The sequence below is a fragment of the Anolis carolinensis genome, chromosome 1 (genome assembly GCF_035594765.1).
Source record: "Anolis carolinensis isolate JA03-04 chromosome 1, rAnoCar3.1.pri, whole genome shotgun sequence".
NCBI classification, from domain to species: Eukaryota; Metazoa; Chordata; class Lepidosauria; order Squamata; family Dactyloidae; genus Anolis; species Anolis carolinensis.
In genome coordinates this window covers 172,175,302-172,193,563 of record NC_085841.1, presented here as the reverse complement: position 1 = coordinate 172,193,563, position 18,262 = coordinate 172,175,302, and the positions used below count along the sequence as shown (strand labels likewise).

General features: G+C 41.0%; 1 protein-coding gene across 2 annotated transcripts; it reads right to left on the bottom strand.

The window, feature by feature from the left end:
• Positions 1-5,485: 5,485 nt before the first annotated feature.
• Positions 5,486-16,789, bottom strand: LOC103279469 (uncharacterized). 2 transcript variants are annotated; one of them, XM_062958856.1, is made up of 9 exons: positions 16,634-16,764; positions 16,196-16,248; positions 14,093-14,206; positions 13,357-13,501; positions 13,127-13,240; positions 12,597-12,741; positions 10,430-10,578; positions 8,677-8,816; positions 5,486-8,128 (listed from the first exon to the last, which is right to left on the bottom strand). In XM_062958856.1, the coding sequence occupies exons 3-9, from the start codon at positions 14,196-14,198 to the stop codon at positions 8,016-8,018; spliced, it is 912 nt and encodes a 303-aa protein (XP_062814926.1). In that variant the 5' UTR covers positions 14,199-14,206; positions 16,196-16,248; positions 16,634-16,764; the 3' UTR covers positions 5,486-8,015. The 2 variants fall into 2 exon arrangements, with proteins under 2 accessions (XP_062814926.1, XP_008112923.1); XM_008114716.3 differs by lacking the exon at positions 16,196-16,248 and having other exon boundaries at positions 16,634-16,789.
• Between the last annotated feature and the right edge of the window lie 1,473 nt (positions 16,790-18,262).

Genomic DNA, 18,262 nt, shown 5'->3' with positions numbered 1-18,262 from the left:
CGCCCATCCCCTCCTCGTCCTACTTAGCCCTGACAAGTGCAAAGGATGAAATACTCTTTGTATGGAAATATGGGGAACTGGGGGTTGCTGGTTTGCAGGCAGAGACTCACTTGATCAGATGACTTAGCAGTGAATTCACAACCTAGTGCCTCAAGGGATACAGAGTAGCTAGTCAAGTGTAAAAACAGAGAAGGGATCTCATCACACTAGAGTTTGAATCCACTTTAAATCCACTTTAGGGATTAAACAGCTCAGCCAGACATGTCCTGGGCCTCACCAAACTACAAACTCCAGAATTCTGCAGGAGGCAGAAACCCGATTTAAAGTCGATCCATGCTCTGGTGTGGTGAGGCAGAAGGTGACCGTTTCCTTTTTCTTCAGCCGTTCAACTTCAGTTAGACCAGTAGTTCTCAACCAGGGGTCGCCAGGTGTTTTTGGCCTTCAACTTGCAAACATCCTAACAGCTGGTAAACTGGCTGGGATTTCTGGGAGTTTTAGGACAAGAACATCTGGGGACCCCAGGTTGAGAACCATTGAGTTAGAGAGTGCCTGGTCACTTCCCTGCCCACTCAGCTACCAGCTGGCCTTCAGGATGATCCCCAGCACCATCATTCTCTATAGTGCTGGGAAGAGGTTGATTGTACAAAGAGATAGTCAATACCTTCCTGAACAATATCTACCCGAGGAGCACTAGTGTCATCACTATGTCACATACATAATCCTAATCACTGTATGGTTATCGCACAAATAAAATCAAAGTACTGAAAGACAATCAAGACTTATGATGCTGGCAGGCATCCAGTATATAAATCCAGCCATTAAATGTCCCTCCTTTGTCTTTCCTAGGTATGTTTTGATTGTTGCTAACTACACTGCTTTATCTTTTCCAGAGCTGGCTTGGAGATTTGCTTTGCATGCTGCTAAACTAGATATTCTAGTTTATGGGAGCTAGATGCTATCTTGTATAAGCTTCTATATTCATTCATTCATCATACCAATTAAATAGTGGGTGTGTTTGTTTTCTCTCATTTGCAAAGGGTTTTTCTCTCTCTTTTCTGGTTCAGTGTTTAAATTGTTGAAGGCTATGCTATTGTATGCAGATATATTCAGATGTAGATTAATATAATTCCTGTGGATCAGATATGGCCAATTTGTTTGCCATGATTCTGAATTTCTGATCTCATGATACTGAAATTCAACACTGATTACTTCTTGTTGCTGCTCTATAAATATCCAAATTTACCACAATTTAAAAGAGATATTGAAAAGCTGGAAAATGTCCAGAGGAGGGACACTAAAATGATAAAAGGTCTGGATATTGTTGCTTCTGAGCAGCAGCTTAAAGACTGGGTCTGTTTAACCTGAAGAAGAGAAGGCTGAGAGGAGACATGATAGCCATGAATAAATATGTGAAAGGATGTCATAAGGAAGAGGCATTGTGCTAATTTGTGTCTGTATGTTGTGAAAAATCCAACATTTCTGTAATTGGAAGTCATTTTAGAAGGTATTGTCCAATTCTACAGGTAGAGAAAATGTAAAATGTAAGAAGAATCAGCCAACTCATGACAGAGGAGCCTTACAAACAGAAGATCTGTCTGTTCCCCACTCTTTCAGCTCAAAGTTAGATTATCTTGAAAGCCAGGCAGCCAATATGTGATGGAAGAAGCCTGAATGCAAACTTGTGAGTAAATCTCATGATCATCCATGTCAGTTACACTATGCACATGCATATCCCAGTGCCAAGAGCCTGCCAACCATGCATAGCAATATGCCAGCCAAATCATAAGGGAAGACCTACCTACAGTTATTTATACAATCTGTGTCAGCCACACAAAATGGCCCAGCTAGTCATGTCATATTCAACCCCAGTGCAACCTCACTTACCATCTGAAGATAAACCTATTGCTTTCAGCTCCTGCTTTGCTTGATATCTAAGTACATTTGGCACAGAGGAAAAAATATGGCAGTACTGCTTATAGCTAAGTGACTACAATTCCCAGGCTGTCCCAGCCACCATAGCCATTGGCTGAGGAAAACATCAGCAGTGAATCCATACCTACTTGCTCTTAAATTGACCTGTTCTGGGGCTAGCTGGAAGAATTATAATCCCTTTATTTCTAGTACTGGCAGCTATGGTTTCATTTACCCATGTCTGAGAAAGACATTTTCAAGGTTGTATGATATTTTGGGGCAGTAAGTCCTTAAATTCAATAAGGTTCACTATTATCCCCAGTTTCACATATCTATATGAGGTCTGGGAACACACCGTACACATATATGGGAGGCCACACTATTTAGCCAAACCACAGCCACTTTCTACAGTTCCACAACATGTATGTACCAGATAGGCTAATAGGTATTGCCCATAACTGTGAAAGAAAGAAAAAATCAAGTAGCAATGAGGATACCACTTTGCTGGCATTTTATGAGCAGTCATCTAGGCTTGTGTACAGATTCGTTGTGGACATTTGCCTTCAGCTTGTTCAGTTGGTTTGGAAGCCCGTAACAGCATGGGCTCCACTGCCATTTTTTTACTAGCTGCAACAGAATAGTGGCTGTCGAAAACAGGCTGCTTTTGGTAACACGTGGAGTATGGGGAGGGGGGGCAACTGCTAGAAGGGAAAGCATGAGGGGGGAAAGGCACTACTCCAGCATCTCCAAATCAAAAGTGAATAGAGGACTTTTTAAAGGAAGCCCAGGGTAAGATACCTCCAGGTCGATCTCTCTTCCTTCCCCGGGGAAGTGGGAAACCTCCTTAAAATGCCTTTGAAAACTGTCTACTGCAGGGAGAGAGTGTGCGCGCCTGCAGCTCCTATTTCTTCTAGAGTAAGAAACAGCTTTAACGGAGCATTCAACCCAGTCTCCTCTACAGGCAGAAGTGAAAGGATTGCAGAAAGTGTAGTATCTTAACCTTGATACTTTTAATCAAGGTCTTAATGAAGGCTATAAGGACAAACACAATGTTTAAAATGACAGGAAGGGGAGCCTGTGAGAAGTCCCCCCCCCCCCTCAATTGCCACTAATGAGCCAGATAGAAAATGAAACTTTCGGTTTCACAGATCAAACTTTCGGTTTTCCCACATTCAAGAGGCTCCTGAAAAACAGATCAGGACCCCATCGATATCTGGAACACTGAAACGGATCGTGGTTTACCTGGAATGCACAAGTGTACAGTCATCACCATCCACCAATGACATGGCAACTCTAACTGGATTGCTTCTGATGCCTCGATTTTATCTCAGCTATGCAAATCTGTGGGTTTATGTTGGTTTAGTGGGAGCTTTGGGGGTGAGAATGGGGAAAGTGGAGATGAGAAATTTTATCTTGCCTGCTCTCCTTATGTTTCAAATATGTTAACCACTGTGCTATATATTTTGTGCATGGGCATATCTTTGTTCCTAACAGTTTAAAGACATAACCAGGGATTTCCGTCTAACAGCTGAGAAACCTAAATTGCCTTGCATGAATACTAGTGAATATTTATCACCAAGGAGAAGATTGACTCAAGTTTTTATTTCTTCTCAGGAAGATGATACTTTACAAAAGGTTACGATCTCTAACAAGGTTATGCCTATCCAAAGGTTATGATTATTCCAAATAGTGTGAAAGCCAATTAATCTCCAAAAGGGTCACACTTCCAAAAGGCTTTGGAGATTGCTGTTTTCCCAATAGAAAATTGTGCATGGATAGGCCCTTGCCCTGGGCCTGGAGGAATGTAGTGACCTCCAAATTCAACTGAGGGGAGTAGAGAAGCGGTGTGCAATCCTATTGCATGAGGCAAATGTAAATGGGTAATATCAATACTTGGAGGGGGGAAGACCTGGTGGCTGAAGTCAGGGGGCTCTGGCAGATTTCAACTTTTTCACAACCTCCGTAGGCTCTTTAGAATGTTACAATTATATGGTCTGGCTTTGAATGAAAGCTATTTAGTGCATATGGTCTTTTAACTGGGTTTTGAGTTGAATTTATTCTTTCATCTTTTTTATGCTTGACTGTCATTCAAAAACTGTTTTAAGTTAACATTTTAATGTGACGTTGATTTTAAAACAACACTTTCATAGAGCAACAAGGGCACATGTTCTTATAGTTGGCAACCATAAATTAGCAATTTATGGTGGACAACTATATTTTAACTACTAATTTTTTTTAATAACCATAGTATTAACTGTATTTGGTTTTGCTCAACTTTTTGGTTGCCTTGAGTCCATGTTGGGAAAATTAAACCAATCAATCACAAATCTTTTGAGATTGCCTCCAGATTTCCTATCATAATTCAAGCACCAAGTGACGCATTCTGGTTGGCATTGCTGATGAAAAGCACCATCATATTTCTTACTCTTTTCTATAGTGATGCAGTAGACACCGATACCAAAAAAAGGAAAGAAATGGAGAGTGCACAAGACACATCTTCAGGCTCACCAAGGCCAACTATGCCTTGTAAGTAATGTTGATTAAACAACTGTCCAATAAGTCTCAAAGGGAAAAAAGATCTTCCAAAGCCATGTAGTTACTGTTATCTGCAAGCACATATTTAAAGAAGGACACAGTACACTAAGATCACCTTGTGCTCTATGGATTAACTTCTATAGCTAGCTTGCGGCATCACCCCTCTAGTTCTGGTTGCCTGAGTAAGTTGACTTGCTGGGCTTTGCCACCGAGGGCATATGTTCCTTTTGTATATGTCTCCTTTCATATTTGTGGAACTATTTCAGGTTTCATCCATTTCATAAATACTGCACATTCCTTGAGCCCTCAGTTCAACTGCAGAGGCAATGAATTCAACAAGCTATCCTTGTTAACAGTGCTGGAGGAGCACACCCATTGAGACATTTTCCACCCAGTGATCACCACTGTTACCTTCCAAACTGTAAGAACAATTCAGACAGCCTTTCCTTGTGGGTCGGCTAGAGAGTGGCTCAGGCAACATTGTTCCGTTCACTTATGCAATCACTTTTTGTATCTAGCATGCGGGTTAAAGAGCCAAATGAAAGGAATTAGCTGTGCTTCTGTGCATGATTGACCAAGAAATGCTGACTAAGGAACTGGCCCATGTTTTAGCCCAAGCCAGTGGAAGAAAACTGACCTGTCAGCTTGCTTTTGCCTGGTAGATACTCTGTCCCTGCGGTAACTCAGCTCAGTTGCTGACAGGATGATCAGGAAATGAAGGGAAATTGCACTTGTGTTCCTAGACACAAGTATTGGTTTGTAAACTCTGGGGTTCTCTAGTAAGAATATGAGTAGTAGTGGTAGCTGTTCCAAAAATGGACTTGCTAATATGTAGTAATGGTAGATTTTTAGGTGGACTTTGTGTAATGTCTATGTAAGGTTGTAAAAGCTGGATGCAGAAGAAAATCAGTTCATTTGAAATGGTCCTGGAGAATTCTATGGATGCTTTAGACTGCTAAAAAGACAGATCAATGGGTTCTTGAGCAATTCAATAATAAAATAATAATAATAATAATAATAATAATAATAATAATAATAATAATAATAACAACAACAACTTTATTCTTATACCCTGCCCCATCTCCCCAAAGGGACTCAGGGCGGCTTACATGGGGCCTTGCCCAGACACAACAATATAAAAGCAAAAGCAAAACAATAAAACAAATTCAAGCCTGAATTCTTCCCAGAGACCAAGATGACTTAACTCAGGGAGCTTCCGCACAGGGGTAAAACCCATGCTGAAGTGGGTTTAAAAAATCCGCTTCGGTATGGGTTTTAGTCACCACAAGAAACCTGGGCTTTCCTGCGGAGGGTGGCTACATGCCATCTTGATAACAATCGGGATGGCATACAACCACCTAGAAGCCCCCCAAAACAGCCCTTAAATTTTTTAAAAAACTTTACCTGGCCTCCATTAAAGTCCTCCTTGCGTCCTCCTGGCATGAGGAAATGATGTTCCAGGAGAAAGGGGTGGCGAGGAGGAAAATCCCTCTCCCACCCTGTCTTCTGGCACATCATTTTCACATGCCAGGAGGGTGCAAGGAGGACCTTAATGATGGCCATGTACTTTTTTTTTTTTTTTTTACTTTTAAGGACTGTTTTGCAGGCTGGGGGAAGGGCTGGGCACCATCCCAAACCCTTGGGCTCCAGGACCCCAAAAGGTTCGGGATGGCAAATGGGGACTGGACTACCCGATAATGTGTCTCCACAGTCCCAATACCCTATTAGATCTGGGCCTTTCAGGAAGGACCAGATCTAATGGGATATTTAATTAATTCAGAATAACAAAAGTTATTCCAAATTAATTTGTTTTTACTAAGGCGTTGTTTGGACGCTCCCAGTAAAAACCCAGACCAGTCCCACGTTTTGGGCCTGTCTGGATGGACTCTCAGATTGCCACATAGAAAAGGCACTAAGGAAGATGACAGTAGAAAAAGAGAAAGACTGCATTCCAGATTGATAACCCTAAAATGCTGCATTCTAATTTTTTAAAAAGGGGTAATACAAAAAGAAAATGAATATGCAAGGAAATACAGAGGGAAATGTCAGGGGAAAAGGTTAGTATGGAAGCAAGTGCGTCTACTACAAAATTATCAAGATTAGAAATGCTGGACCTGTGTGGAGGAAGAGCTGCTTCTAAAATCATCTTTTCTTAGGTTGCTTCCTGGAAACCATGTTTGTTTAAAGAATAAGCCAGAAAATGGCAATGGGGGTGGGGAAAAGAAGGCTTCATAATGGCTTTGTGTGTGAGACACGAGTCTGGCATCATTCCCAGGAGCCTCTGAGCCACTTATGTATCTCAGCTTTGCATTTCAGCAAATGTAGCATCCGAAAGAGCTTTGGGTTTTGGCTTCATTCCAGTCAAATCAACAGACCACTTTTCTTCTGCTGCGAATGGGAGCACAGCTCAAGATATTTAATTATAAGAAGTAGAGCTCTCAGGGTACGGAGCTGCACACTTGCTAATTAAGCATAGGTTTTTAAAAGGTATAACTTGACAGTTTTTGTGTCTGCTTTTTTTCTCATGTCAGGAGCGACTTGAGAAACTGCAAGTCACTTCTGGTGTGAGAGAATTGGCTGTCTGCAAGGACGTTGCCCAGGGGATGCCTGGATGCTTTTGATGTTTTTTACCATCCTTGTGGGGGGCTTCTCTCATGTCCCCACATGGAGCTGGAGCTGATAGAGGGAGCTCATCCACACTCTTCCCGGGTTGGATTCAAACCAGCAACCTTCAGGTCAGCAACCCAACTTTCAAGTCACCAATCCTACCGGCACAAGGGTTTAACCCACTGCGCCACCAGGGGCTCCTTTGTGTCAGTGTATTATAAGGAGACACTAAGGTAACTGTAAAACTCAAATTAAGCTATTGCATAAAAGCAGAGAACCTTAAAGTTCCCATATTAATTTGATATGTAGTTTAACTTTATCCTGATATAGGCTCTATCTGTAAAGCAGGTGTGCAATAACCACATTTGCAGCCGCCTTCTCCTTCTCTGGAAGCCTCAGGAACTACACCCAGCTGCTTCTGTTTCCTAAAGCCAGAACAATAGAGAGTTTGTGCTTTCTTTCATGCAAAACCACACTTCTAGGAAGTTCTTGGGTGTGATTTTGCATTAAAACACGGCATTCAGGCTGGATCTACACTGCCCTATAATCCAGTTTCAGAATGCAGATTAATTGTATTGAGCTGGATTATAGGGCAATGTAGACTGAAATAATCCAGTTCACTGCAGTTAATCCATATTCTGAAATTGGATCCAGCCAATGCATATTGCAGTAGTAATTCTGGTGCTGTGGGAACAGCCAAAGCATGAAGTACATATGATCCATCGGTCTGCAGATATTTTTCCCCTACTCCCATCTCTGTTCTGGAATACATAAAATCCCTATGTGGGTGATGAAGAGGCAATATTCAGAGGCTAGCTGAATATGAATGCATGGGACAAATATTCTGGTTAACTGTTGGTTGAGACAAGATTACAAGGCACAATTACAAACTTGATCCACAATTGAAGAAGACTTCAAGGCATACTTTCTCTTTAATGGCTCCATTCAGGAAGCAGGTAACTTCACAGTGTTGCAGTTTGAGGAAGTAGTTTGTCCAAATTCTCCTTTCTGTGTCTCCAAGTGACTAGGCCCACTCGAATGCTAAATATGACACAGGTCACTACCAGCAGCACAACTACAGAGGGGAGAAAAAGAAAATGGCCTTTGTTTACTCAGCAAGAGAGGGAGAAAGAAAAAAAAAGAGTAGTTCAGAGTAGTTCAGTTCTCAGTGTAACTGAGATATTGCCAAGGTTTTACTGCAAGGCAGATATAAAATAAATTACTTGTAAAGTTACTTGTAATAACCTTAAGTGCAACTGATCCATAAAATCAGTGCTCTCCAAAAATGCCATGCTGGCATCAGATCTGAATGGGTTACTGGTGAAGTGACCCCTCCCCATGATGCTTCTTCTATATCTGTAGAGAGAAAGGTCTAAAGGCAAAATGCCAGTCTCTTTAGAAACACATAGCAGTCATCCTATCATTTTCAAGCATCCTTCAGGAGCATAGACTGGAAATCCCATGAGTATCATTCTTACTTACCAGAGCCAAAAAGGAAATATCTCAATTCTTGTCATTGCTTCTTACCTTCCAAGAGTGTTATTTCAACACTATACAATGCAAGGGCATACAATAGAATACTATCTGCTCAAGAAAACCTCAAGGATTTGGAAGAAGACTCACCCGTGATTATGTTGCTTGCCTTTGGAGAGAAATCAATACTATTCTTCTGCAAGGTGGCACATAATGCTAAAACGACCACTGGGTAGACAATAAGGTTATAGCGCACGTATTTATCGAATAAGAAGTTCTCCAGATAAAACCTGGTGGCACAAAAAATTGAGAATGACATGAGACACCATTTTTTCATGTCTGGATTCTGACTCTTAAGGGATCAGAATGAAAATTGCACATGAACTCAACTGATGTATTCTTCTCCCTCACAACTAATCACATATGGGGAGAGAGCAAGGCACCCTTTGACATATTCCCCTCCATTCCCTGCCCTTGTTCCTCCACTATCCCTGGTTTTTTTCTGTAAAGAGGAGCCTACTTTATACATGTCGGATCCAAAACCCAATTGGGTTTTATGTGCCAGGAGAGGGCAAGTCAATGTGCATGCAGTCATAGGGAGCAATCATGCTGGGCTTTCTATGGCCCCTTCCACACAGCTGAATAAAATCCTACATTATCTGTTTTGAACTGGAATATATGACAATGTGGACTCGGATAACCCAGTTCAAAGCCGATAATGCAGGATTTTCTACCTTGATATTCTGGGTTATATGGCTGTGTGGAAGGGCCCTATGTCACTCACCATATTTGCTTAAGACAGTACCAACTAGCAGCCTGTAAACCCCTCAAAGATTAACACAATTAAAAGGGTAAAAATAAGCTTTCCTGGGCAAGTGTCCACTTCATCAGATCATTTGTTGTTCAAGAAGGCTCCAGTCTAATTAAGCCCATGGCACAGCAAGTATGTCATGCTAGAAGACTTTTGATTGTTTCATTACAAATAGATTAACATGGCTAGCTGTCTAGACCTAATTATATACTTCAGTGTTCTCTGAACATAGCTGCTGTCTCTTTTAAAGGGCCATCATTCATCCTCTGTCTCTCTCCCTTTGTTACATTCAAAGGTTTGATGATTGAAAGGCTATGTCAGCACATAAGCCTTTTTCCACTGTAAAGGTGATGCCACCAAACTATTGGGGTCATGATGACTGCCTGACCGTGTTTCCATTTGCTGATTTCACTGGTTCTTTAAGGACATATTTTGTCGGGAGTGGATAAATGAAACCACAAATATCAGTCCCACAGATACAGGATTGTACTTTATTTTCATCATGCCATTTTATGTAATGCTGGCTCTGCCCTGCTAGTATTAGTTTTGGTCAACTTTAGATTCAGTTTGGTTATTTGGGGTGCTGATTCAGAAAATTGCTCTAGTTTCTGGTACAGAACATATTTCATCCAGCAGTCACCATCTGCTCGCCCATAGAAAACCATATTTAATAATCTAGAGCTTATGTGGTCAGCTCTGTGGAAAGGAGCAGAAATAAAATAAATAAATGAATAAATAAATAAAGAGGAAGGAGGTTTGCGGACCGGATTTTCGTTCTGGCGGCCCACTGCTGGGCTGCGGCCCACAGGTTGAGAACCACTGTTTTAAGGAGATGGTGACAGCCATCTCCTTAAATCCCCTGTCCTCTAAAGAGCAGGGCCACTCTTTTTTATTTTATCTTTTTGCAGGGCAGTAATCTAATGCTAAGAGCAGGCCAGAGTTATTTAACTGACCAGGTAATTGCATTACACCCGTTTGTGGAAAAAAAATGAGGCTATAACAATTCTCTTTCAGGAAGGAAAGGAACATACCCACTTAATAAACAAACAAAGCGTGCTCCACATACTACAATCTCTATGTAACATTACTTACCATACAGCCACCTCACATAAAAGGATGCAAAGTGAGACTATGGTGGCAGTCTCATTGGAAACATGTCCGTTGTAGATCAAGACAACTGTGAAATTCAGGAGCGTAGCTATTGTGGTCCAAGTGGCATACAGAGCAATTCCATTTTGCACCTACCACATAAAAAATTAACAGTAAAAGGCTATGGAAAAGACAAAGACATGAGGTTGTCAAAATCATCATCATCATTTTATTTCTTACCCACCTATCCTCATGGCTCGAGGTGGATTTCAACATTGCTAAAACACATCTTCATCTAAAACATTCTATAAAATACACATATTAAAATATATTTCTACAAAATACATATATTAAAATACACAGAAAAATGACTAAAATATAATGGATGCAAAACACGAGTTTAAAATTCATGATTAAAACTGGCTGGGTAGGCCTGCCAAAAGAGATGGGTTTTGGCTGGTTGGACCTAGGAGGACCTCAGTGTCCTAAAGAGCGGGTTGTACGGGTTAAGGCAATCCTGTAGGTGACATGGACCCAAACCATGTAGGGCTTTAAAGATCAAAACCAACACTTTATACTTTGCCTGGAAACTAATCAGCAACCAGTGGAGTGTCTGTAGTATTGGTGTAATATGCTCACTCTTAGAGGAAAGTCTCAGAGGAAATTTATGTTAGGCTGATACATTTGAGATCTGCTGGAGGGGCCTCCTTTGTATCCCCTCAATGAGAGAAATTTAGTAGGAGGATGTGGGAAGGGGTCTTCTCTTCTGTGGCACTTCAGTTATGGAATACCTTTCGAGGCCCGATTGGCACCATCACTGATGTCATTCTGACATAAAGCCAAAACATTGCTCCTAAAGGTTTCGGACTGATTTTATGTACATTTGCTCAAGTGGTTTTAAATTGTTTAAACTGTTTTTAAATTGTTCCAGTTGTTAAATATGTTTTATCCTTTAAATTATTCTTACGGTTTTAAATTGTTCAGATATAGCCTAAAGTATAAATCTTGCAATCAAATAAAATACCATAAATAGTGAAAAAAAATACCCTCGCCATGCCTGATTGGATACTGACTAAAAGCTTTCTTCACTATTAATGACCATCACACAAAATTAAATAAGTGTTTCTACACACATAAGAAACTGCCACTCATGTTGCCCTTCACACGACACAAGCTTCAAATGTAGGGCAGAGGTATTTTGGGGCTTCTAAAGTGTGGGTTTTTCTCACGATTCCTGAGTCAATTGGCAAGTGACTTATTCCTCAATTTCCCATGTAGAGACTTGTAAAAACGCCCAATTTGACATATGATGGGAATCCTCCCTTGCCTGCTTGTAAATAAAACAATGATGTTATTGTGAAGGGAGGAGCCGAGATGGGCAGAATTCCTTTCTGCCGTGATTACCGTTTTTTGGGACTGAGGAGGTATAGCAAACAAGATATTCAAAACATTCAGGAGAAAATAACAAGCATGGGCACTTCCACACAGCCATATAACCCAGAATATCAAAGCAGATAATCCACCACATCTGCTTTGAATTTGTTTTTCTAAGTCCGCACTGCCATATAATCCAGTTCAATGTGGATTTTATACAGGTGTGTGGAAGGGCCCCATGCAAATCCTGCACTTCATGTCTCTGTAACCTTAGCAAGCTTTCAGCTCCCTTTCCCTGTGTCAGGTCATAAAAGTTCTTTTGAACTCTTGCCTGAAACTCCTGCTGTGCTGCTTTTGCATGCCCATCAAAAGGACAGCAGAGAGAGATTTAAGAGAGCTAAAGCTTCATTTCCCCCCTCCCTCTTGTAAGAACACAAGAATAATCCCCTCTATATATGTTTTTGTTTTTTAGACTGTACGTTGAACTTCCAAGAAAGAGAGAAGTTTTAAAAAGAAAAGAAAATGGGGGAGGGACAGTGGGGGAAACAAGTATTTACTGTGATGTCAAATCAAACGGATAAATCTTAAAGAAAGCAGAGAGAAGAATTACGTGTAATAGAGGTAGGAAAATCTTTCATTTAATTTCAAAACAGAGTATGCTGGAGCTTTATGGAAAACCTACTCTCCCAAACACCTGACCTGTTCTGTGGGATGAAGTCCTAAATCTTTGCCATACAACATCTGAATATCATTTCCCTCTATTCAAGTCTCTGTAAGGAATCTCAAATGACTGTACCAGAATCCGGATAAGCCAGAGGTCTGCTTTGCTGTGTTTTTGGAACCAGGCTGTGTGAGGAAACAAAGCCCGGTGTGAAATGAAGAGAGCTGCATAGTTCGTGAGAGTGAGAAGTCCCAGGACAAGTAGCGCTGGACTGAAGAGTCTGCAAAGAAAGTAAATATGACACAGCATTTTTAGCTGTGTCTTTGTTAGTCTTTGTATTACTAAATATACTTGTGTTCAAATCTAGAAACACTACTAAAAACATTAGAACAAAACACTTGGGTTGACTTATCCATGGGTCAACGTTAAGTACAAACTCATACGTAACCACATACAGGCAGTCCCCGAGTTACAAATATCCAACTTACAAACAACTCATAGTTAGGAACAGGGGTGAGACAACAGGAAGTGAGGGAAATCTACCCCTAAGAAGGGGTGCTTGTGTAAAAAGCAACAACATTAAACTAGAATTAACCAGCAGCCTTTCTGGGAGGAGGCTGGACAATCTGTAGTTATGTAAATTTCAACTGTGGGTGTTTACTTACAAGGAATCCCACAGAAATAGCCATCCAATGTTTAAAGCATTGTTCAGCATCCATATCCAGTAAAATGGGAGTGGCAGCACATCTGGCAACATGTAGACCCAGCCAAGTTCATTCCTGACAATACAAAAAAAAAAAAAAAAAACCAATTCTGAGAACTGCACAGAGCATTGGATTATGTTCCAACAATCCTGCAATATGTACTAATTCTACAGGTTATGACCAGCGAGTACCTTCTGCAGAGACCTGACAAGGCATAGACCAGCCAGGCATATTGCCATAGAAAGATGAGGTTCCAAATGAAGAAGGCCCAGGATGCTGGTGTGAAGTCTGTGTCGTGGTGGCGTGAGATATTTCCAACCGTGGTATGAAACACACCTGCAGCAGTTAATAATATAGACATTTATGCATTGACTCCAGAACTGTGGCATATTACAAGACTCCAGGTGGCCTTAGACCAGTTCCAATAGTTGCAGCTTAACAGTAATTGAAAATGTGTTCCCCCCATTTCCAAAAGAAATGCATACATGCACTCTATAAACCCACAATGTGGAAAAAAGAAGCAGAAAATGACAGCAGTGGGGGGTGCCGAATTACCAATGCCAAGGGGTTGATCATCTGCTACCCAGACATGCTCATTTGTGATTTTCATCAGCCCTGCCTTCGTCTGAAGTTCATAATACACATCAGCATGTCACTGCAGCGCATCCAGTGGCTTATTTCAGACTTTCCCCCAAATTAGTTCAAGTTTAAATGCCTTAAAGCATGCTGCAGCATACTTCATGCATAGTACAGCTGTAGCAGTTTGAGGCTACCTTTAAACTGCATTATATGGTCAGTATAGATGGGCACCCCCAGACTTCTTTTGAATGCTAGCCTGTTCTGATGTCCACAGAACATCTTTTACAACCACTACGATTTCAGTGCAAAAGCAGGTATTAATATTTGTTGTGCATATCTGGACTTCACCTCTGAATGCTCCTGAACCAGCTCCTGCATTCATCACTATCATTATTGTGTAGATAACCACTGTCAGTAGCATAAAGAAAATCTTCAGCTTGTTGTGGGTAGGCATTCTTAAGGCTGGAAAAGAGAATGCCAGATAAAAATTCAGAGCAAGTTTAGGGTTTATGCTATTTGTGTGAAGAGTGCATATGTGATCTGTACCAATGTCATAGAAGCAGCATTAGCAGATGGTATATAAGCTGCATATTACTCCCATCTTTATCCATTTGGATGAAACCAAATTTATGGACATGCCAAAGCAAGTATTTAAAAAATATCCTTACATACATCTTGCACATGCACTACATGTATCTGTCATTAAGATTACAGTATTTTCATTTTTAGTTCTCAAAAAGTAACAAAATGGCAAATAAACAAGAAAAGAAGAAAGCTAATATGACATGGCTTGAAAAGTCTAGAAATGTATAAACGTAGAAATTTTAGTCAAAAAGTCTGCTCTCTAAACTAAATTGATTTATCAGTGGGTCAATGGGAATACTATACCTATAACTCTGGCTCAAAAACAGGGCATAATGTGAATACACTGCAAGTGGGAGCCTTATTGATGTTTTAGGCTGAAGCACTTCCGCCCTGGATTAAGGCCCACTGTTGCAAACATCTACACACTTTACCCCTTTACCCCGTATTCCCTATTGTGTGTGTGTGTGTGTTGATAAAATATACACATACAATATGTTTTAAAAGCCTTTTAACTGATCTGCCATCAAAATTCAGCAGGGGGGTGGGATTGGGGTTGCATATGGCTCTCTTTTTTGGGTGTGTGTATACATATAGATGTGTGATATACATATACACATTCTGCAGATTGAGAATAGGGACTGAGGACCTCACAGCTCTAGACAATTTTCCCATTTCTAGATGCTGTTAAATTGAAGTCCCTCAGTTGTCATCACATGACAGAAGCCTACTCCCAGTGGCCGCCCGATGATCCCTGGTGCTTTTATTCCAAAAATGTGTGTTATTTGGAGCCGGCAGTCTACCAGCTCCAGACATCTGTTTTCCCATGTGATCACAACTGGTCATTTTTACTGTGATGTCAGTTGGTGGGTAAAAAGTGAGCGGTTACAACCATTAACCGTAAATCTTCTCTTACCGCTATTATTCCCTCAGGTCTATCACTACTGTCAGTCCCTGCAGTTGAAGGTAAGTAACTGCCCCTTTCTTGAAAGAAATGTTTTGTATTACGATATCTGGAACCTCCCTCTCATCTTGAATAACCAATGCAAGTTCGGAAGTAATTAAGTAGATCTCCATTTCGGTAGTCAGGTGGCCTGAATACCAGCTATTGGCGTGATATCATCTTTATTTAGTTCTCTGTTCAGTGGAGGTTTTACGCACAGTGGGTGGCTCCTTTAAGGAAAAAAAGGGTGGGGGAAGCGGGATGGGCGGGTACCACCAAATCATGTGATGGCAAATGAAGCGAGTGAATCCAGATAAGAAGAACAAATGTGATGGCAGAGAATTAATTCTCCATTTTATTTAAACATGGGCTAATACTGAACACTAATGGCAAGGTTTGGATCGACCCGAATCAATCCACATTATTCGTCTAATATGATGAGGTCCTGAGCCTCTAGTGCTCTAGGAATTTGGGCCAACAACTGTTAAAATCCTTTAACATGGCGTAGTATTTTCGTTGGGGTTGTGGAAATATTCATTTTAACTATCTTCTTCATCCTAAAATGAATAACAAACTATCACTGGAATTAAAAAAATGAATATAGATTTCAGTTTAACTGCATCCAGTTGATGACACTATTTAATTCTCTTTTGTGAACTGATATGGCCTGATGGAACGAATGCCTGCTGCTCACATGTCAATGAATGGTCATTTTGTGCTTTGTTCCTAGATTAAAACACTGTCTAACACAACATAGGGATGTGAAGAGGAGGGATTTGCTTTCTGTCCCAAAGCAACAAAGTGAGATTTTGTAAAATCATGCCATTGCAAGAAAAGACCTATTATGCTCCCTGTTTCAGTCCTGATCCAAAAGCCTTATTTCAGAGATCACCACAGCAAAATGGATATAGATACTTAGTTGTTACCTGATTCTTATCCAAATCTGCTTTCATCTTACTTCAGCAGAGTTGTTATCCATCTACAACAGTAAAGCAAGGCCGAGAGACTCAGTTTGCATATTCTGTTGAATTCTTGCACTTTGACACAATTTTAACTGACATGGCTCAATAGTACAGAATCATGGGAGTTGTAGTTTTATAAGGTTTTTAGCCTTCTCTGCCAAAGACTGCTGGTGCCTCTACAGTGTAGAGCCAGCTTCAGTTTGCACAAATTTTCTGCGATACAACAATAATCCCACCGAGTAGCTCAGTAAATGCTGTATGTGAAGATTTGGAAAGGAAATATGGTTTCTGGCAACAAAGGAAACAGGAGCACTCCTCTCTCTTGGCAATAAATGTACATATTTTACAACATTTTTGAAGAGCATATTTCAATGCAGGACAAGAGATGTAAAGGTTACTCACACCCTTTCACAATTGTCTCTCTGTGATGAGTTGATCTCTATGACTTGTTCAGCTTGGAAAAAGAGAAGAACATGCACAACGCTGGGAACGATCTGTGGCATTTCTTCCATAAATATCCTGTTGTGAAGCTGCTTCTTGTAGCACATGGCATTTGTTAGAGTCTCTGATTGGCTGGAACATCTGGGAAGCAACAGAAGAGATTACGCAACAAACATGTAGTTACTTAACTCCTGATGCATCACACACATTTTAAAAACTGCTTCTTTTTATTATATTTTTCTCATGCAGATATAATGAATTGCTGTCAAGAAAAAATGGTTCTGTTAATTGTTCCTAACTGATTTTTACGTGGAAAGATGCAAAGGGTCAGTCTTGTATAAGCCTATGGAATACCAAACTCAAGTTTTAAAATTTCCTATTTGTCATTTTCTCAGGGGACCATTATACTTCCACTGTTAATGTTTGTGTGTGTGTGTGTGTGGAAGGAACACTCTGTTCCTGCTAGAGATATTGCTTGCCAGGACCCACTCCTTTCTCTCGCTCTTTCTCAGTGGAATGTGACTTTTATAGCTTACTGGAACACACAGAAAGCAATGTAATTCCATTTTAAAATAGCTTTTGCTCTATATCTGTAGAATCATAGATTTATTTATCCACCAAAGCAAGTTACATACGTTAATCTATGCATTCTTGCATATAGTGTTTCTCATTGAAGTGTTCCTCATTTAAAAGGCTCCTTCTTTGGAGGCTTTTAAACAGAGGCTGGATGGCATTCTGTTAGGGTGCTGTCAGGGTGCTTCTTGGCAGGGGGTTGGACTGGATGGCCCACTAGCTCTTCCAACTCTATGAGTCCATTATTCTAAGCTGGAAGGTGTTCAGAGGAGGGTGACTAAAATGATCAAAGGTCTGGAGACCATGAATCCCAATGAGGAGTGTCTTAAAGAACTGGATGTCTTTAGCCTGCAGAAGAGGAGGTTGTAAAGAGACATGATAGCCATGTATAAATATGTGAAAAGGTGTCATAAGGAAGAAGGAACAGACTTGTTTTCTGATGCCCTTGAAACTAGGACTAGGAGCAATAGGTTCAAATTCCAGGAAAGGAGATTCCACCTGGACATTAGGAAGAACTTCCTGAATGTATGAACTGTTCAACAGTGGAAATCTCTGCCTCGGAGTGTGATGGAAGCTCCTTCCTCAGAATCTTTTAAACAGAGACTGGATGACAGGCTATAGTGAGGCCAATTTTGAAGAAAGCCTTCCTTGATTCGACCATCCTAAATAACTACAGACCAATCTCGAATCTTCCTTTTTTGGGCAAGGTCCTGGAGCGAGTGGTTGCCTCTCAGCTCCAGGGGTTATTGGATGACACTGATTTTCTGGATCCATCACAGTCCGTCTTTAGACCTGGGCACAGTACCGAGACAGCTTTGGTCGCCTTGGTGGATGACCTCCGCAGGGAGCTGGACAGGGAGAGTATGACCCTGCTGGTTCTCTTGGACATCTCAGCAGCTTTCGATACCGTCGACCATGGTATCCTTCTGGGACGGCTCTCCGGGATGCGCCTTGGGGGTTCTGCTCTGCAGTGGCTCCAGTCCTTCCTGGAGGGCCGATCCCAGTTGGTGAAGCTGG